The sequence below is a fragment of the Pelodiscus sinensis genome, chromosome 21 (assembly GCF_052426305.1).
Source record: "Pelodiscus sinensis isolate ZL-2025 chromosome 21, ASM5242630v1, whole genome shotgun sequence".
NCBI lineage: Eukaryota > Metazoa > Chordata > Testudines > Trionychidae > Pelodiscus > Pelodiscus sinensis.
The window spans coordinates 27471037-27490237 of record NC_143072.1 but is presented as its reverse complement, the minus strand read 5'-3'; the positions used below and the strand labels follow the sequence as shown (position 1 = coordinate 27490237).

At 57.5% G+C, this 19201-nt stretch overlaps 1 protein-coding gene across 1 annotated transcript; it reads right to left on the bottom strand.

Annotated features, from left to right (window-relative positions):
* Positions 1-7282: 7282 nt before the first annotated feature.
* Positions 7283-19056, bottom strand: SERPINF2 (serpin family F member 2). The gene is made up of 9 exons (XM_006131279.5): positions 18898-19056; positions 14544-14607; positions 13690-13761; positions 11646-12078; positions 10889-11032; positions 10505-10708; positions 9673-9815; positions 8938-9142; positions 7283-8177 (listed from the first exon to the last, which is right to left on the bottom strand). Exons 1-9 carry the CDS (start codon positions 18912-18914, stop codon positions 7852-7854), a joined length of 1608 nt encoding a protein of 535 aa, XP_006131341.1. The 5' UTR covers positions 18915-19056; the 3' UTR covers positions 7283-7851.
* Positions 19057-19201: the final 145 nt, after the last annotated feature.

Below are 19201 nucleotides of genomic sequence, written 5' to 3'. Positions count from 1 at the left end.
GCTCTCTTAAAGTGATCTGTTCTCTTTTTTTGATCCTGTGATTGTCGCTGCCTTGAGCCCTGCACTCGCTCCGGCTGCCAGAGCAAATGCCCCCGTCAGTGGTGAAAGCACAAGGCTGAGAACCAGTTTCTCTGACTTCCATTTTCTGCTCTGCCCCAAGCTCCTTCGGTGACTTTGGGCAAGTCAGCTCCCCGCTCAGTGCTCTGGCTTCCCCCTCTGTACAGTGGGACTGTTCTTTCCTACCTGGGGGGATTATACAGTGCTTGGTGGTTGCTGTATAGGAGCTGCAGTAGCATCATTAACCCATTAACCTTTCACTGAGAAGCCCTTGAGCCAGCAGCAGGATCCAAATGCTGGTTTAAAGCTGCTAAGGAGAAAGGAGTGGGGAGTGGCTCTAGCCACAATGCAGGCACAGCGTTAAGGAGGGTTACCCTGAGCGGGGCTGGGCTGTCTTACCATTGCTGCAAGCTGCTTGTCTAGGGGAAATGCTGAAAGAGTAATGAGCGCAGCTGTGCCAAACCCCACGCCTGGGATTGGCCTGGAATCTCTGCCTGCTGGGCCACAGGCCTTATTCTCTAGGCAATGAGAAGCATAAAAAGAACTTACTCCGATGTGCACTCCTCCTCTTCAGGCCCTCATCTCATGGGAAGAAGGGCTGACTTGGGATAACCACATACACCACAAGCCCCCCTCTCTGCGAGCTGGAAAAGCAAATCATCCCCTCTAGTTTCTTGTGTCTCGATGCTGCTTCGCTTCCCTGCCCGCGGCCAAGCGAGAAAAGAGCAGCAGTAAGATGGACAGTGATGGCCTTCTGTGGAAACTGCTTCTGGACTTGGTCTGTGAGCAGAGCTCGCTGGAAATACGCTGGTCCCTGTGACCCCGGCTGCGTTCACCTGAGGCTGTGATGTTGCTCTTTGGAGATTAGCAATGGGCATTTCCCTCCATTTCCTCTTAATGGATGTGTTTAGTACTCAAATCCCTTCATGAAAAGCTTTGGGCTGATTCGTCTACACAAGGAAGTTGCACCAGATTAACTACGGGTGTGATTTAAACCAGGCACAGGCTGCGTGAGCACACTTCTTTTGCATTAGCTAAGCCAATTACTCCTTTTCTGTGTGGAGAGCTCTGGCAGTTCAAATGTCATTAAACCAGGGCAAACCCCCATGGACACGGAGTCAGCATGTGCTTTCTGAACCTCGTTAGGCCTTAAGTCGTGCACATTTTGCCTGCTTGATGTTCCTAGGGCTTTGCTAGAGTGAAGAAATTCAGTAGCGTTTCAAGTATTAACGTTATCCAGAATATTACATTATTGATGGCTTCTCCCTCTGGGAATTACTCTCAGGATAGAGCCTCTGTACCTACATGGGGGAAGAGATCTGAAAATAGAGGGCTCTTCAGTCTAGCATAAAAAGTTATAGCAAGATCCAATGGCTGGAAGCTGAAGCTTGACAAATTCAGACTGGAAATAAGTGCACATGGGAAATTCTCCATCACTGGAAATGTTTAAATCAAGATGGGAGTTCTTTAAGACCTATAGTTCCAACAGGAATTAATTCTAGGAAATCCTATGGCCTGTCTCATACCTTTGAGACTAGAATACCACAGTTATCCCTTCTGGCCTGACAATGGTGATTGAGCTTTGCTTTACCAGATCAGTTCAAGGGTTATTTCCAAGATGTGTAAATTTTAGGAAGCCAGGGCATTGTACTGTGGTGAGATGGCATGAGCCTGACTGTTAATAATACTTTGCTTTTCTATACCACTCCTCTAGAGCCTCTAAAGACTGCACCAAATCTCATGAATTAATGTTGATGAAACATTATTTACTGAATATAAAAATGTCATTGTGCCTTATACATAGCACAGCAGGAGCTAGGCATTACCTCATGGAACAAGGTGAAGATGGGATTATGGGAAGAAAAGCAGGAGGGAACTGGCAGAGTGAAATAAGAACTGAGGCCAGGTCTACACGAGGGCAGGGCCGGCTCGAGCTATTCCTGCGCCCTGGGCAGCGGGCGTGCAACGCATGCATGGCTCCGCCCACGGGTGCATGGCACATGCACGGCCCTTGACTGCTGCTCTAAGGGGCACCGCGTGGCCCCCGGCACGCAGCGCCTGATGGCAGCTCTAAGGGGCTCCATGAGGCCAGGCACATGGCGCCCCATACTGCTGCTGTCAGGCACCCCCCATAGGTTGGCGCCCGGGCAGCTGCCCGGCTAGCCCCCCGCTTAATCCAGCCCTGCATGAGGGGCCAATGCTGAACTAAGATACACAACTCCAGCTACATGAAAAGCATAGCTGGAGTTGATGTACCTTAGTTTAAATTTCTGCAGCATCTCCACTGCCAGTGGTTGATGGGAGATACTTTCCCATTGACTTCCCCTGCTGTTCATGTCCCAGCGGAGTACCGGAGTTGACCTTCATGCAATCAGCAGCCAATTTAGTGAGTCCTTGGTAGACCCACTCAATCAATCCCTGGGAGATTGATCTCCACAGCGTTGATCTCTGTATAAGTGGAGACAAGGCCTGAGTTGTTCAGGGCATTGAAGAGGAAGAAGACTTTGCGTTCTGCACAAGGGGAGCTGGAAGGCAGTGGTGTGAAAGATCACTTTAGCTCAGTATTTTGAATAGAATGGAATGCAGGAAGGTGCAAATCAAGGAGGTTTCAGTAGCTAAGGCTTGAATTACTAAAGCATGGACCAGCATCTCTAAGGCAATAATTATGAGAGCAAAGCAATCTGCAAAGTTTCCTGAGGGCCCTGCCAGTAGAGTTGGATTCCTGCTGGTTTACTTGTTCTTTAGACAGTAATTGCACCCTTTTCTTGACCAGTGAATGTCACTCCATGGGTCAGAGGGATGGGAATTATTCTTAGCTGGTCTCCCCTTAGACCTGAAGTCTGTAAACCATGTGTGGAGCCCATTGGTAATTGCAGGTTTGAGCCAGTTGCTTTGTTTGAAAATGTTACTTGTGTCTCTGAAGTTTATGGTGAGTGAGTCAATTCCCTTTCCTCCAACCCCAACTGAAAGTGCAGGCCAGTCAATGAAGGAGATGCCAGCAGGCAGCGTGCTCTCTGGCTGAGGCCTGGGAAGATCTGCTCAGGAACTGGGAAGCTATTTGGAAGGTGACTCTGGTTCTTCAGCCTCGGCCATGCAAAACCAACACCGCGGAGCAGGGCCAGCCCAGCCATGTAGGTGATGTAGGCAGTCACCTAGCTAGGACACCAGTCTTTAAGAGGTACCACATTAGACAGAAGTGAATTTTTCCTCTGTTTAAAAATGATACATTCTCTTTCATAAGCACAGGTATCAAATATTGTACTTGTCAAACAGTGCATTGCTGCTGTTATACTATTTATTTCGCATTGTGAAGCACAGCCATGTATGTCAATACCGTTAAAACGTGTCTCAGCTTCCAAAGAGCACTCCCTGGGAGTGGGGTATGGTGGGTCAGTTGGTCTCTGGAGACCAGTGCCGGCCAGTAACACAGTTGAGTCAGTGTTGCTCACTGCTTAGTGAAGGCTGATTAGTGACATACAACAGCTGTTCTGACGTGTTACAAGCCATGATCCTGAAGACCCTGTGCCCACAAAGAATTTGTTTTGTGTTGGACTTGAAAAATTCAGTAAGAGTTTTTAACTAGATTGTAAAAGGAGAATCACAAGTAAATTGTGAATTTATTGTAGGCTATTACTGTTAAAGTAATAGTAAAGCCCTGGGCAGTTTACCCTATAATCCTAACACAATTATACTGTAATGAAAAGTAGAAAACACCAATACAAATATTTATTTTTATTTTTACATTGCACATTTTGAATGCCAAGTAAATGAAGGTAAAGTTTCTTTCTAGGCTTCTCACTTTCCTCTATCGTGAATAGAGGGGGAGAGTGGTGCCAAAAACCTTTGGGCCAGCCTGCCACTTAGGCTATGTCTACACTACAGGGTTTTTGCACAAAAACCTGCATAGCATCCACGCCTCAAGTGCGTTTTTGCGCAAGAAAGTCTCCAGTCAGTCGACGGAACAGAGGGCTTTTTGCAGTGTCGGTATACCTCCTTCTATGAGGCATAACTCCTTTTTGCACAAGAGTTCTTGTGCAAAAAGAGCCTGTCACAAAAAGCACAGGTGCTCTGATGGCCATTCTGTGAATGCCAATCAGAACTTTCTTGCACAAGAGTGTCCATGCAGTGTGGACGCTCTCTTGTGCAAAAGTACGTCACTTTTGCAATGAGCTTTTCAAGTGTGGACGCGCTTTTGTGGAAAAGGTTTTTGCTCTTCCGCAAAAAGCTTCTTGCGCAAAAACCCTGCAGGGTAGACAAAGCCTGAGCCTATCTGGTGTCTGTGTGCAGAAACTTAGGCTAACAGGGCTCATGGTGGGATGCTGAAGACAGCTGTGTAGATCTAGACTGGAAGAGATCTCAAGAAGCCATCAGCTCCAGTCCCCTGCCCTCATGGCAGGACCAAGCACCATCTAGATCATCCCTGACAGATGTTTGTCTAACCTGCTCTTAAAAATCTCCAGTGACAGCAATTTATTCCGGTGTTTAACCACCCTGACGGCCAGGGAGTTTTTCCTAGTGTCCAGCCTAAATCTCCCTTGCTGCAATTTAAGCCCATTGCTTCTTATCCTGTCATCAGAGGCCAAGGAAAATAGTTTTTCTCCCTCTTCCTTGTAACAACCTTTTAGGTACTTGAAAGCTGCTATAGTATCCCCTCTGTCTTCTCTTTTCCAAACTAACCAAACTCAGTTTTTTCAATCTTCCCTCATAGGTCATGGTTTTCAGACCTTTAATAGTTGTTGCTCTTCTCTGGACTGTCTCCTATTTCTCCACATCTTTCCTGAAATGTGGTGCCTAGAACTGGACACAGTACTCCAGTTGAGGCCTAATCAGTGCAGAGTAGAGTGGAAGAATGACTCCTCGTGTCTTGCTCACAACACTCCTGCTAATATTCCTTATTCGCTTTTTCCACACCAGTCATGATTTTATAGACCTCTGTCATATCTAAAAACCTCTATCATATCCCCCCTTAGTCTCCTCTTTTCTAAGCTGAAAAGTCCACGTCCTTTTTAATCTCTCTTCATATGGGACCCGTTCCAAACCCCTCATCATTTTTGTTGCCGTTTTCTGAACCTTTTCCAATGATAACATATCTTTTTTGAGATGAGGCAACCACATCTGTACGCAGTATTCAAGATGTGGGCGTCCTATGGTTGTATATAGAGACAATAAGATATTCTGTCTTATTCTCTATCCATTTTAAATGATTCCTAACATTCTATTTGCTTTTTTGACAGCTGCTACACACTGAGTGGATGCTTTCAGAGAACTATCCACAATGACTCCACAATCTCTCTCGTGAGTAATTGTAGCTAAATTAGACCCCATCATATTATATGCATAGTTGGGATTATTTTTTCCAATGTGCATTACTTTACATTTATCAACTTTAAATTTTATTTGCCATTTTATTGCCCAATCACTTCGTTTAGTGAGATCTTTTTGAAGCTCTTCATAGTCTGCTTTGGTCTTAACTCTCTTGATACCACACTCCGCTTTGGTATCGTCTGCAAATTTTGCCACCTTACTGTTTACCCCTTTCTCTAGATCATTTATAAATAGGTTAAATAGGATTGGTCCCAGGACAGACCCTTGGGGGACCCCACTAGTTACCTCTCTCTACTCAGAAAACTGACCATTTATTCCTACCCTTTGTTTCCTGTCTTTCAGCCAGTTATCAACCCATGAAAGGACCTTTCCTCTTATCCTATGACAACTTATTTTACTGAAGAGCCTTTAGCGAGGGACCTTATCAAAGGCTTTCTGGAAATCTAAGTACAGTAAACTTCTGATAATCCGGCACCTTTAGGACCCAGGAGGTGCTGGATTATAAAATATGCCGGACTATCGGAAGGGGGGGCTATGAGAGGTCTGGGGTGGGGTGGGGTGAGGGAGCGGTGCTGCGGGACCAACCGAGCAGCACCCCAGCAGCTCTGCCCCAGATTTCCCCATGTCAGCTGCTGCTGAAACTGACCAGCGGCTGAGTTGGGGAAGCCGGGGGCAGAGCACCCCAGCTGCTCTGCCCCGGGCTTCTATGAGTCAGCCGCTGGTCAGTTTCAGCAGCCGCTGACTTGGGGATGCCTGGGGCAGAACAGCTGGGGTGCTGCCGAGGGGCGGCGCTACGGAACCAACCCAGCACCCCAGCTGCTCTGCCCAGGGCTGACTCAGGGAAGCCTGAGACAGAGCAGCTCCAATTGTCCGGCTTCCTGGAGCGCTTCCAGGTTCCAGGTGGTGCCGGACTATCAGGAGTGCTGGACAACTGGAGTTTTACTGTATACTATGTTTGCTATGCTTGACATCTGCTCACCACCAACCTTGTTGGTGAAATGAACACACAAAGTTATGGAGCATCTCTGCCATTTCCACATTTTCTTGGGCTCTGAAGGCTAGGGGAGAGTGCTACAGGGGAAACTTCCTAACCTCATAGTGTTCAGCTGAGACCCCCTGGCCTCCGACTGGATCTCCCCTCCCTTTATATCCGCCCACAAGAATGGATTCCCTGGCCCCGTTCAGCTGAGAGTTGAAAAGAGGACCAGGCAATGTCCTTTTAGTGCCGTGGTATCCAACCAGTTCTGAAGCAGCAGCCACTCTAGTGTTGCAGCAGCGAACTAGCCATGCTCAGCCGGCCAAATAGCCACATGTAGCTAGTGGCTAGTGTGTTGGACGCCAGGGTTTTAGTGGTGCCATGTTGACTAGCTGTTAATCTCATTGGCTACCTCCAGACTGCATCCCTCTGTTGGCAGAGGGATGCAAATCAAGCACCTGGAAAGTGCAAATGAGCCCAGGATTTAAATATCCCAAGCTTAATTTGCATATTTACATTCAGGCGCTGTGCCGATCACGCGCCCTTTCGAAAGCGAAAGTGACGTCTAGCCGCGGCTCTGCCGACAGCAGGGAGCTTTTTCGGCAGATCCTGTACTCCTCAAAAAATGAGGATCCCGTGGTCGGCACAGTGCCCGAAAGTGAGCATGCAAATTAAGCCCGGGATTTCATTTGCACTTTCAAAGTGTGTAATGCACATCCCCCTCTCGGCAGGGGGGTGCAGTTCAGACACACCCACCCTGTGGCTCCTCGTTCTAGTGGTCTGAGCTGCAGCAGGGAGAAGGTGAGAGCCTCTAGGGCCTTCAATCAAGCACTCCCCTCCCCCCATTCTTTGCAGTTACTCAGCTTGTTTGCCCTATTGTGCCTCTTTCCTGTGTCCGCAGGGACACTCAAGTGACAACTCCGCCAAGCTCCCTCTCTTTCACTCTTTATTATTCTGCCAACATAAAAATCACTAAAAAACATTTTACAAAAAAGATGCCTCCCAAATCATAGGTGAAGGGCTGGTGCTAGGGACAGAAATGAACCACCCCCCCACACATGCACCCCCCCTCAAGCCCAGTAACCAGGGACACAGGCACGACTGTTCTAGGCAGAACCTTGATCCGAAACAGCAGCTGAGACTCGCAGCCCAAGCAGGGCCGGCGACTGATGCTGAGCCCCTGGGTGGAGCTGCTGTGTGTCTAGGGGGAAGCAAGTCCCACTGGCCGGTGAATGTCCTGGCCAAAGAATGTGCAGGAGGGGCGCAGGGACGAGCAGCTTTGACACCTCTTGCCTTGGCCCAGTTGCCCAGGGTCAGAAGCAAATGAGCATTCAAGGCAACGAGGTGTCCGGAACTGCTGCTCAAGCATGGTGCAGAGGGACTCTAGGGGGCCCTCTGGGGCAGGAGGGCTTCTGATGGCTGCCTAGCCAGGAGAGAGACCCTGCTGGGGCCCCCCAGGTGCAGTCCCAGGACCCCGAGGCCCTGCTCCTTCCTTATTTGGGGATACCATTTTTTATGCCATTTTTCAAGTCAGGTGAGTCCTGTGGCTCCTTTTTCTGCGGGGCAGCGTTGGGGTTGGGGTTCTGGATGCTGCCCACAAAGAGCGGGATGCCTGTTGTCTCCTCAAAGATGAAGAAGAGAAAGGGCTGGTTGAGGCTGAAAGTGGAGAGTGAACGAGACATCATGACGCTGGTGGCCGCTGACGCCTCCACCCCATCTTCTGCGAGCTCCAGCGTGGACTGGTGCTGGATGCTGGATACAAAGAGAGGCTCATCCGTGATCTTTTGCAGGTCCGGGGCTGAAAACAACTCCCCCAGGCCTAAGGAGAAAACAAGGGGGGTCAGAGAGAGGCCTGTCTCTGCGCTAGGCCAGCACTATGGCAGGCCACTGGCTCGGACACTCCTTTTATCCCTAGAGCGGCTACCACAGCCCTTACCGCTGTCTGAGCACGGCAGCGGGCCCTGGGCAGTGCCCCCCAGCGCGGGAGTGGCACCGTGGACTCTGGCCACGTTTACCGTCCCTCCCTGTAGGGAGAGCGACGAGTGCCAAAGAGCCGCAGCTTTCACGTGGCCTGGCCCACTGCCCTGGGGCTTTAGTCTGCTGCCCCCGCACCTTGCTCGCCAAGTCGGCTGAAAGCGGGACTCATTAAGTGGCTTTTGAAAGGGGCTGGGACAGAGGAGGCCTTGTGGGGCGTGTCCGTTCCCGCTGTCTAGGAGGAAGGTTCTGCTGCGTTTCCTAAACACGTTCAGGCTCCGGTCTTGCCTGCGCTCGCCTGGAAGTGCCGAGCCCGGAGCCTCGTAGCAGAGACTTTCGCCCTTAGCTCTCACATACTTTGTGATCTGCATTGTCTTAGCCACTCTCAGCCCCAGGCCAAGGGAAGACAAACTGAAGTCACAGGCAGGGGAGAGGTGCTCCCGGCTGAGTTTGAAAGTGTGAGCTGAAGGAGGAGGAGAGAGGGGAGACAGCTAGAGGACCGGCCGTGCGGAAGGGCACATTCTTGTGGGGTGGGCAGAGAGAACAGCAGAGGGCGAAGAGGAAGAGCTACAAGGCCTTTGCAGTTGCCTTATGCAGGACGTTACCTAGTCGGCTGAGGACTTGGTTGAGTTCCAGCTGGTAGCTGACATGCAGCTTGGGCATCTTTACCATGGTGGGCTTCTCCTTGGGGAAGCGGCTGTTCAGCTTGTCATGGGTGAGGTTCAACAGCACATGGGAAATGTTCCATTTAAACTGGTTTGGGACAATGGCCACGAAACTCATGTTGCCCTTAAAGGGAAACCTGGCTACCTGGAAACAAACCAATCAGAAGAACTGGTAGAACAGGAATGAGCCAAGCAAACCTAGGCGGGCCAGAAAGCCAGACTTCCCTCGCTGATTGGTCAATAGAACAATTAGCCGGGGCAGCCTGGCGGGAGTGGAGTGGCTGCTTAGCCCAGGGAGACAGACCATGCTAACGTGCTGATCCAGTATTTCTCCAGGTGGCCAAAGGTGTGAGAAACACAGAGGCCCCCCAGGAAATCGAACTGTGTTGCCTGGTCTGCAGGGATCCGTTCACTTCCCAAGGGAGAATTCAATCTCCATATTCCTTCATTTCTGTCAGCCTTCGCCCAAAAGATCCATTCAGTGCCCTCTAGTCCACTGTCCCGTGAATTTGCGGCAAGGATTTTACTGCCTTTCAGGCACAGGCTGTTTGAAAAGCACCTCTCTGGCCGGAGTGTGGGAACAGCATCAGCCATCTCTGCTCAGAGAAGGTGGGGGTGCTGCGATACCAGGGATATTCCTGTAGCTGCCCCGCAGCATGCCAGACACACGCTTACCTGCACCTCCAGGGGGTCTAGAGTAAACCAGCTCAGGGAATATTTCTGAGCCTTCATCATCTCAACTGGAACCATGAACTGGTCATCGAGGTGGAATACATCTGGCCCCGTCTGGCTGGGGTCAAACTTATCCCTCCAAAATCCTGCCCAAACACAGAAATGTAGAATTCATCAAACCCAACGTTGCATGAAAAACAAAGGAGCAGGGAGACAAGGGCCCTGGCTGGCAGCATTTTGACTGCAGGACACCTTTGTCCCCGGGAGAGGCTGCATGGGGCAGCGCAATGAGCCAGTGCCTAACAGCAGCCCCTGGCTGTGCCTCCATGGGCAAGAAGACTGAGGGGTTGTGAGGAGGAAGCAGAGAAATCGCCACGTCCAAGGTAAAAGCAGCAGCGGAGAAGCAGCGAGACAGCTGTCGCCCCCAGGAATGCAGAGAGAGGGGTGCAGGTGCGAGGAGTCCTGTGGGCACAGCGGTATTCCGCCCCCAGAGCGTCCAAGGAAGACCAGGCTAAGGGTGGGCTGAGCTGGAAGCTGGCCAGGACTCGGCAGGAGCACCCTGCTGGGGACCTAGTGAAGTCTGTGTGATCTGGCTAAGAGCAGGATGCTGGGGTTAGTGCCTGCTGCTGGCTGTAGCACAGGGGAGGAAGTCAGGAGGCTGCCCTGTAACTAGACTGTGCAAGGGGAGCTGCATACATGGCCGGGGAGGGAAATGGGAACGAAACGAGGAGATTCCCCCGGGTCTATGCAGCTATGTCAGCGGGGAAAGGGCCGGGAGGCCCGGCCTTCCCCAAGGGAGATGCCAGCCGGGCACGGGGGGTGCACTGAAACTCACCGTGGAAGTGGACGGCATTGAGCAGGAGCATCGCAATGCTGTCCGGGAGCTGAGCCAGGAAGGCGGGAATCTGCCCTTTGGTCGCCGTCTTGATCCACTCGTTTATGGCCGTGAGGTCGCTCGCGCTGTCCCCAGACAGGGTCACCGGCTTGGCCCCGTAGAATTGCTCTGAGCTCTCCAAGAATTTCTCTTTGACCTCAAGCCCTGCAAGAAAGGAGCTTGACATGAGGCCATCTGGCCTGGGTGACACTGGCTCAGCACGGCTGCCCAGAGAGCAGGGGCATCCCTGCAGCCAAACCAGAGTCACTGGTCTAGCGGCGCAGCTGCTTCCATCTCTGCGTGGGTGCCCCAGCCCCGGAGGGATTCCCCACCCCTGGCTCTCACCTTTCTGCAGATAGATGCGTGAAGCCACACTGAGCAGGGAGTCTGTGAGCTGCCTGCGAATGCTACTCAGCAGGCGGTGGAGGCAGGGCACAGACTCCAGGTGCAGCGTCTCCAGGAGGCGTTTCTCCGTCTGGTTTGCTGCTCCTTAAAAGCAACAACAGATCTGGGTCAGCCTCCGAGGGGCTCGGGCGGGTGGTTGAGTGTAAAGTGCTAGCGGCAACACCACAGCACCTCCTGGCTGGTCCCTGCTGTCCCCGGGAAAGCGTGGAATTACAATTCAGATGCAAATTCAATTCAATTCATTATGGACTTCATCAGGATTTGGAGTGGCGGAACCTCTCTGTGAAGGTGCTAACTACTGTCTGAAGGGTCTCCTTCCTGCCTCATCCATCCGCTGACTTGGATCTTTATCTGCTCAGGTTTAGCTCCCTTCCTCCTGAGATTTTATGCATAGAGGTGGGGGGGGGGGCGACAGAGCATCTTTCTCCCCCCCTTCTATTTATTTCGAGTTTCCTTATCCCCTACTCATAACTCGGTCATCTGAAGAAGGGGGCTGTGCCCACGAAAGCTCATGATCCCATCTCCATGTTTTGTGAGTCTGTAAAGTGCTGTTTTAGACCAGCTGCCAGTGAGGGCAACTCTCCCCCTTAGTAAGTAAAGCCGGAAGATTAACACTGGGCGCAGCGCCCAGCTGAGCGTTTGCATGGGCGGGCGCTTCTCTTGGGGGAACATCACAGAGTGAACGCTGCTTAGTTACCTAGCGCCAGGTGGGACAATGCCAGGGTGATACTGAGGGGAGACAGGATCACATTACGCCGGCTGGGCTCCAGCTGAACCTCTCTCAGGAGATCGATGGTGAACTTCATCAGATCGTCCGCTAGCCTGCGCCTCTGCTCCTGGGACGTGTCACAGCCTCTCTCTCGACCTTCTCCCTCCTCTTCGGAGGAATCAGCTTCTTGCCCCTCCAGCGCCTGCTTGTGATCTCCGACCGCCCCGGGGACGAGTTGGGGCTCTGGGCTGGTGGGGCTGGTGGTGGTAAGTGGCTGGGTCGGCCCGTGGATGTCCTCCCAGGTGTCAGAGGTGGAATCTGGCACTGCAGCATTAGGCAGGGTTGGAGCCACTCCTGGCAGAAGGGTGGTGGGGGGAGAAAGCTGTGCGTCCCCTCCTAAAGCTCCAGCCCTTTCCGCGTCCTGCAACAACCAGGAGGGAGTTACACTGAGAGCAAGAGGGAGACAAAGCTGCATCCCTCCTGCTTTTACTGGGGCTGCGGCGGCTTCTCGCCTGGAGGGCCCTGCTGAGGAGGCAGCAGTGCCCAGTTAGCTGGCAGCCTCCATGCTCTGTGATGAAGCATTACAAGCGGGAGATGAGGGGGGCTTCCTGGCAGGAGCTGGTCAGTAGCCTGAAAGATTAACTCTGGCCTGACATCTCAGCAGCTCCTACTAGGGCCGCCCTGAGGAGCAGCAGGACCAGGCCCAGGCCCCTGGCCAAGAGCAGCAAGCACAGAAGGGGCGGACAGGGGACCTGTTGCGTCCAGTCCCTTCTCGAGCCGCAGGTGTATTCTCTGACTATGCCGTATCAGGGCCGTGCTGGCCGCTGGCCAGACAATGCTGAGCTAGTGACAGCAGCACCCCACCCCAGGCCTGGCCAGCACCCCATCCCCTCCGGTAGCTGCGCTGCAGGGCTCGGACGGCTGCCAGCTATTCACACCGGCACAACCTCAGAGGCTAGAAAGTGCCTTATTCCAAGGCAAACGGCCAAGCCAGGGGCCTCCAACACGTTCAGTTGCTGCTCTGCTGCTGCCTTGGCACGAGGAGCCTCCTGCATAAGTTCCCTCCCTTGCCTCTTCTGTCCGTAGCGCCCGCATCCTCCTCCCCTGAACTCTGCTCTTCTCCACAGATCCAGGATTGTAGCCCTGCTGCGACAGCCTCTACAGCTGCAGTGCTGGTCCCTCCTAGCCAGCCCTCAGTGGTGCTGCCTAAAGTACAGGAACTCTCCCTGCAGACAGGCCGGAGGAGAGGGAGAGGCGACCAGGGTTTCCTCGTGTGGACCTGAGCAGGCCTGCGTGAGACTCAGGTAACAGGCTCAGGCATAAGGCTCTATCCCCTTGCCCACAGCTGGTAATCGTTGTGTTGGTTCTGTGGCTGGCCGGAGAATGGATCATTCAGCCTCTTTACACATTCGCTTCTGTCATTTCTACCAGCGATTCCCAACCGGGGGGAGGGGGGTACACGTCCCTCTGGGAGCACGCGGGGCTTCCAGCGGGTACATCGACCCAGCTAGAGATTTGCCTAAGTTGACAGCAGGCTGCATGAAAAGCACTAGCAAAGTCAGTGCAGTCACCAGCTCTGTGCACTAGACGCGGCCGTGGAAGTACGGCCGGGATATTCTGCCGGCTGTGTAACGGAGTGAAAGAGAAAGCAGCACTGAGCCGTGCCACTCGTGCTCTCGTCTGAGCAGGGCATTTCAACGCGGCAATACGGGCTACGCAGGACACATCCGGCTCCTGGGGCGGACACTGCGGTCTGGAAAAGGGGAGAGCCGCTGCCCTAGACCCTCTGCTCGCTGCTCGCTCCAGGCTGGGACGTCAGGCCAGCCTCAGAGTGAGGTGTCTAAGTCCATTGGAGGGCCGCTGGAGCGGGGCTGCCTGACCAGCTGTGGGATGCAGTGCATATGGCAGCGTCTGCGCACACTGCAGCTGGACGCCCCCATGCGTTTGAAGGTGACGCTGGCTGGACTAGACCAAGGTGAGCTTCACAAACACCCTGCACAACCTCAGCACCGGGGATTCTGGCACCTCGTACCTCATGGCTCCGCTGCTGGGCAGCTTCGTCACCGCAGGCATCCTCCATCTGCAGGGCATGCGCCAAAGCAAACTGGAAGGGAACGAGCCGAGTAAGAGCTGTGGGAAGGGAAGAGGCCCAGCGCTGGACACCGAACGAATTCCTCCAGGGCTGGCGAGGAAATCTCTTCCTGCCACAGCCCACCAGGTTGGGCCAGAGGCAAGCACCTCCCCCGAGGGTCCCTGCGCCGGTTCTAAGCAGCACGCCCTGGACCCTGCACGTGTGCAGCTGCCCAGCTGATTAGCAGAGCACCCAGCTGGGCTTGTGTCTACGCGCCCCTGCGCACATACAATTATTCCGCACGAAACCGGCCAGAGGGAAGGTTGGTTCTTCTCGCCTCTGCCAAGCGGGGATGACAGAAGTGCAAGTCCCGAGGTTAGCGACGGGGAGTCCGGCTTAGGCAGGGCGCAGCCAGCGTGAGCGATTCTGCACCTGCTCCCACCCTACACGAGCAAGCAGGCGAGGGGAGGGGAGGGTCTTTTAAAACCCGAGTCCCTTGCTGCCCCGGGAGTTACTAGCTCTCTCTGATGCTCACGAGGCTAAACCATGAGCGCACCCGCAGTCACACCAGCCTGGCTAAAGCAAACGAGGCCTCTAAGCCCTTGTGTGCCAGAGCAGGAGCCAACCGTGGCCTGAACGGGCACCAGAGCCGGGTCCTGCGGGGGCTGCGTAGCCCACTGACGGCCCGCTGGGATCTCTCAGCAGCACTGGGAGCGGAGCCCTGCTCTGCTCTAGCCAGGCCCGGGCGGACGGTGTGCTGGCAGAGGAGAGGCCAGCCGGAAGGAGGAAGGCCGGGCGCTGTGCTTGTGACTTACCCCTGGGCTGTCCTGCAGAGTGGCCAAGCACAGCAGCAGAGCCCAGAGCACCATCACGGTATTTCTGGAAGACAAGAGCGGTCAGTGACACTCGCAGGCTACTCCCTGGCTGCATGAGCCGTGCCTGCCGCAGAGCATGGGCCCAGAGGGGAGACAGATTGCTGGGAAACCAAGCCAGGGGGAGGCCCGCCTCCTCCGCGCTCACAGCCTGGGTAGGGGACGCTGCTGTCCATGGGGCAGATACTGACCTGCCTGGGAGGCAGCTCTGAGTCCCCCTACAGGCAAGCACAGCCCTTCTGCTGCCGCGTGGGGGGCCAGGCCCTCTACCCGTACCCCAAAGCAGGGCCCTGCCCACTCACACTGGCCTGCCCCTGGCTGGGACCCAGCTTATCCTGGGGGAGTGGGGTTCTTTCCCTACTTCTTAGCTGGGTGAACACCCAGCACCCCTCCCCCCCACACAGCTGAATTCCGGGGGCCAGCGTCGGTACCAGCAGGCCTGAGCTTAGCCCAGAACAGCTGCAGCTCTTCTCCCCCATCTGCCAATCCTAGACCAAGAGCCTGAGGGCATGTCAGCCCCCCCCCCCCAGACTCCACTGCAGCCCTGACACCCCTGGCTCTCAGCCCCCCCCCCCCCAGACTCCACTGCCGGCCCTGACACCCCTGGCTCTCAGCCCCCCCCCAGACTCCACTGCAGGCCCTGACACCCCTGGCTCTCAGCCCCCCCCCAGACTCCACTGCAGGCCCTGACACCCCTGGCTCTCAGCCCCCCCCCCCAGACTCCACTGCAGCCCTGACACCCCTGGCTCTCAGCCCCCCCCCAGACTCCACTGCAGCCCTGACACCCCTGGCTCTCAGCCCCCCCCCCCAGACTCCACTGCAGCCCTGACACCCCTGGCTCTCAGCCCCCCCCCAGACTCCACTGCAGCCCTGACACCCCTGGCTGTCAGCCCCCCCCCCAGACTCCACTGCAGCCCTGACACCCCTGGCTCTCAGCCCCCCCCCCCAGACTCCACTGCAGCCCTGACACCCCTGGCTCTCAGCCCCTCCCCCAGACTCCACTGCAGCCCTGACACCCCTGGCTCTCAGCCCCCCTCCCCCAGACTCCACTGCAGCCCTGACACCCCTGGCTCTCAGCCCCTCCCCCAGACTCCACTGCAGCCCTGACACCCCTGGCTCTCAGCCCCCCCCCCCCAGACTCCACTGCAGCCCTGTCACCCCTGGCTCTCAGCCCCCCCCCCAGACTCCACTGCAGCCCTGTCACCCCTGGCTCTCAGCCCCTCCCCCCCCCCAGACTCCACTGCAGCCCTGTCACCCCTGGCTCTCAGCCCCTCCCCCAGACTCCACTGCAGCCCTGACACCCCTGGCTCTCAGCCCCTCCCCCAGACTCCACTGCAGGCCCTGACACCCCTGGCTCTCAGCCCCCCTCCCCCAGACTCCACTGCAGCCCTGACACCCCTGGCTCTCAGCCCCTCCCCCAGACTCCACTGCAGCCCTGACACCCCTGGCTCTCAGCCCCTCCCCCAGACTCCACTGCAGCCCTGTCACCCCTGGCTCTCAGCCCCTCCCCCAGACTCCACTGCAGCCCTGTCACCCCTGGCTCTCAGCCCCCCCCCCAGACTCCACTGCAGCCCTGTCACCCCTGGCTCTCAGCCCCCCCCCCCCAGACTCCACTGCAGCCCTGACACCCCTGGCTCTCAGCCCCCCCCCCCAAACTCCACTGCAGCCCTGTCACCCCTGGCTCTCAGCCCCCCCCCCCAGACTCCACTGCAGCCCTGACACCCCTGGCTCTCAGCCCCCCTCCCCCAGACTCCACTGCAGCCCTGACACCCCTGGCTCTCAGCCCCTCCCCCAGACTCCACTGCAGGCCCTGACACCCCTGGCTCTCAGCCCCTCCCCCAGACTCCACTGCAGGCCCTGACACCCCTGGCTCTCAGCCCCCCCCCAGACTCCACTGCAGCCCTGACACCCCTGGCTCTCAGCCCCCCCCCCAGACTCCACTGCAGCCCTGACACCCCTGGCTCTCAGCCCCCCCCCAGACTCCACTGCAGCCCTGACACCCCTGGCTCTCAGCCCCCCCCCCCAGACTCCACTGCAGCCCTGACACCCCTGGCTCTCAGCCCCCCCCCCCAGACTCCACTGCAGCCCTGACACCCCTGGCTCTCAGCCCCCCCCCCCCAGACTCCACTGCAGGCCCTGACACCCCTGGCTCTCAGCCCCCCCCCCCAGACTCCACTGCAGCCCTGACACCCCTGGCTCTCAGCCCCCCCCCCCCCAGACTCCACTGCAGCCCTGACACCCCTGGCTCTCAGCCCCCCCCCAGACTCCACTGCAGCCCTGACACCCCTGGCTCTCAGCCCCCCCCCCCAGACTCCACTGCAGGCCCTGACACCCCTGGCTCTCAGCCCCCCCCCCCCAGACTCCACTGCAGCCCTGACACCCCTGGCTCCCAGCCCCCCCCCCCAGACTCCACTGCAGCCCTGACACCCCTGGCTCTCAGCCCCCCCCCCCCAGACTCCACTGCAGCCCTGACACCCCTGGCTCTCAGCCCCCCCCCCCCAGACTCCACTGCAGCCCTGACACCCCTGGCTCTCAGCCCCTCCCCCCCAGACTCCACTGCAGCCCTGACACCCCTGGCTCTCAGCCCCCCCCCCCAGACTCCACTGCAGCCCTGACACCCCTGGCTCTCAGCCCCCCCCCCCCAGACTCCACTGCAGCCCTGACACCCCTGGCTCTCAGCCCCCCCCCCCCAGACTCCACTGCAGCCCTGACACCCCTGGCTCTCAGCCCCCCCCCCCCCAGACTCCACTGCAGGCCTGACACCCCTGGCTCTCAGCCCCCCCCCCCCAGACTCCACTGCAGCCCTGACACCCCTGGCTCTCAGCCCCCCCCCCCCAGACTCCACTGCAGCCCTGACACCCCTGGCTCTCAGCCCCCCCCCCCAGACTCCACTGCAGCCCTGACACCCCTGGCTCTCAGCCCCCCCCCCCCAGACTCCACTGCAGCCCTGACACCCCTGGCTCTCAGCCCCCCCCCCAGACTCCACTGCAGCCCTGACACCCCTGGCTCTCAGCCCCCCCCCCCCAGACTCCACTGCAGCCCTGACACCCCTGGCTCTCAGCCCCCCCCCCCCAGACTCCACTGCAGGCCCTGACACCCCTGGCTCTCAGCCCCCCCCCCCCCAGACTCCACTGCAGCCCTGACACCCCTGGCTCTCAGCCCCCCCCCCAGACTCCACTGCAGCCCTGACACCCCTGGCTCTCAGCCCCCCCCCCCAGACTCCACTGCAGCCCTGACACCCCTGGCTCTCAGCCCCTTCCCCAGACTCCACTGCAGGCCCTGACACCCCTGGCTCTCAGCCCCCCCCCCCCAGACTCCACTGCAGCCCTGACACCCCTGGCTCTCAGCCCCCCCCCCCCCCAGACTCCACTGCAGCCCTGACACCCCTGGCTCTCAGCCCCCCCCCAGACTCCACTGCAGCCCTGACACCCCTGGCTCTCAGCCCCCCCCCCCCAGACTCCACTGCAGCCCTGACACCCCTGGCTCTCAGCCCCCCCCCAGACTCCACTGCAGCCCTGACACCCCTGGCTCTCAGCCCCCCCCCCCCCCAGACTCCACTGCAGCCCTGACACCCCTGGCTCTCAGCCCCCCCCCCCAGACTCCACTGCAGCCCTGACACCCCTGGCTCTCAGCCCCCCCCCCCCAGACTCCACTGCAGCCCTGACACCCCTGGCTCTCAGCCCCCCCCCCCAGACTCCACTGCAGGCCCTGACACCCCTGGCTCTCAGCCCCCCCCCAGACTCCACTGCAGCCCTGACACCCCTGGCTCTCAGCCCCCCCCCCAGACTCCACTGCAGCCCTGACACCCCTGGCTCTCAGCCCCCCCCCCCCAGACTCCACTGCAGCCCTGACACCCCTGGCTCTCAGCCCCCCCCCCAGACTCCACTGCAGCCCTGACACCCCTGGCTCTCAGCCCCCCCCCCCCAGACTCCACTGCAGCCCTGACACCCCTGGCTCTCAGCCCCCCCCCCCAGACTCCACTGCAGCCCTGACACCCCTGGCTCTCAGCCCCCCCCCCCCCAGACTCCACTGCAGCCCTGACCCCCCTGGCTCTCAGCCCCCCCCCAGACTCCACTGCAGCCCTGACACCCCTGGCTCTCAGCCCCCCCCCAGACTCCACTGCAGCCCTGACACCCCTGGCTCTCAGCCCCCCCCCCAGACTCCACTGCAGGCCCTGACACCCCTGGCTCTCAGCCCCCCCCCCAGACTCCACTGCAGGCCCTGACCCCCCTGGTTCTCAGCCCCCCCCTACACAGAGCCCTGGAGCAGCCCTGGCCCCCAGCAACTCTGCCCCTACCTCCGTTTGCGAAGCATCGCTGCGGGTGCGGCCCCTCTCTAGCCCAGCCGACGGCTCTGCATGGGGCGGTGCAGACGTGTCCAGCCCACGCCTGCCGGGCAGTGCAGGCACGACCTTCGCTACCGCCCTTTATTTCTTTCAACAAATATTGACTTTGAACGTCCGGTTAAACATTTGTCCTGGGCTGGAGCAGTGGGGGTCGCTGTGGGGCTCCGGGTCGCTGCACCCCAAGGACAGGAGGGACCCGGGTCTGAAGTGGGGCCAGTGCAGAGTCCCCCCCCTGTGCCTGTGGGGCAGGGCGACC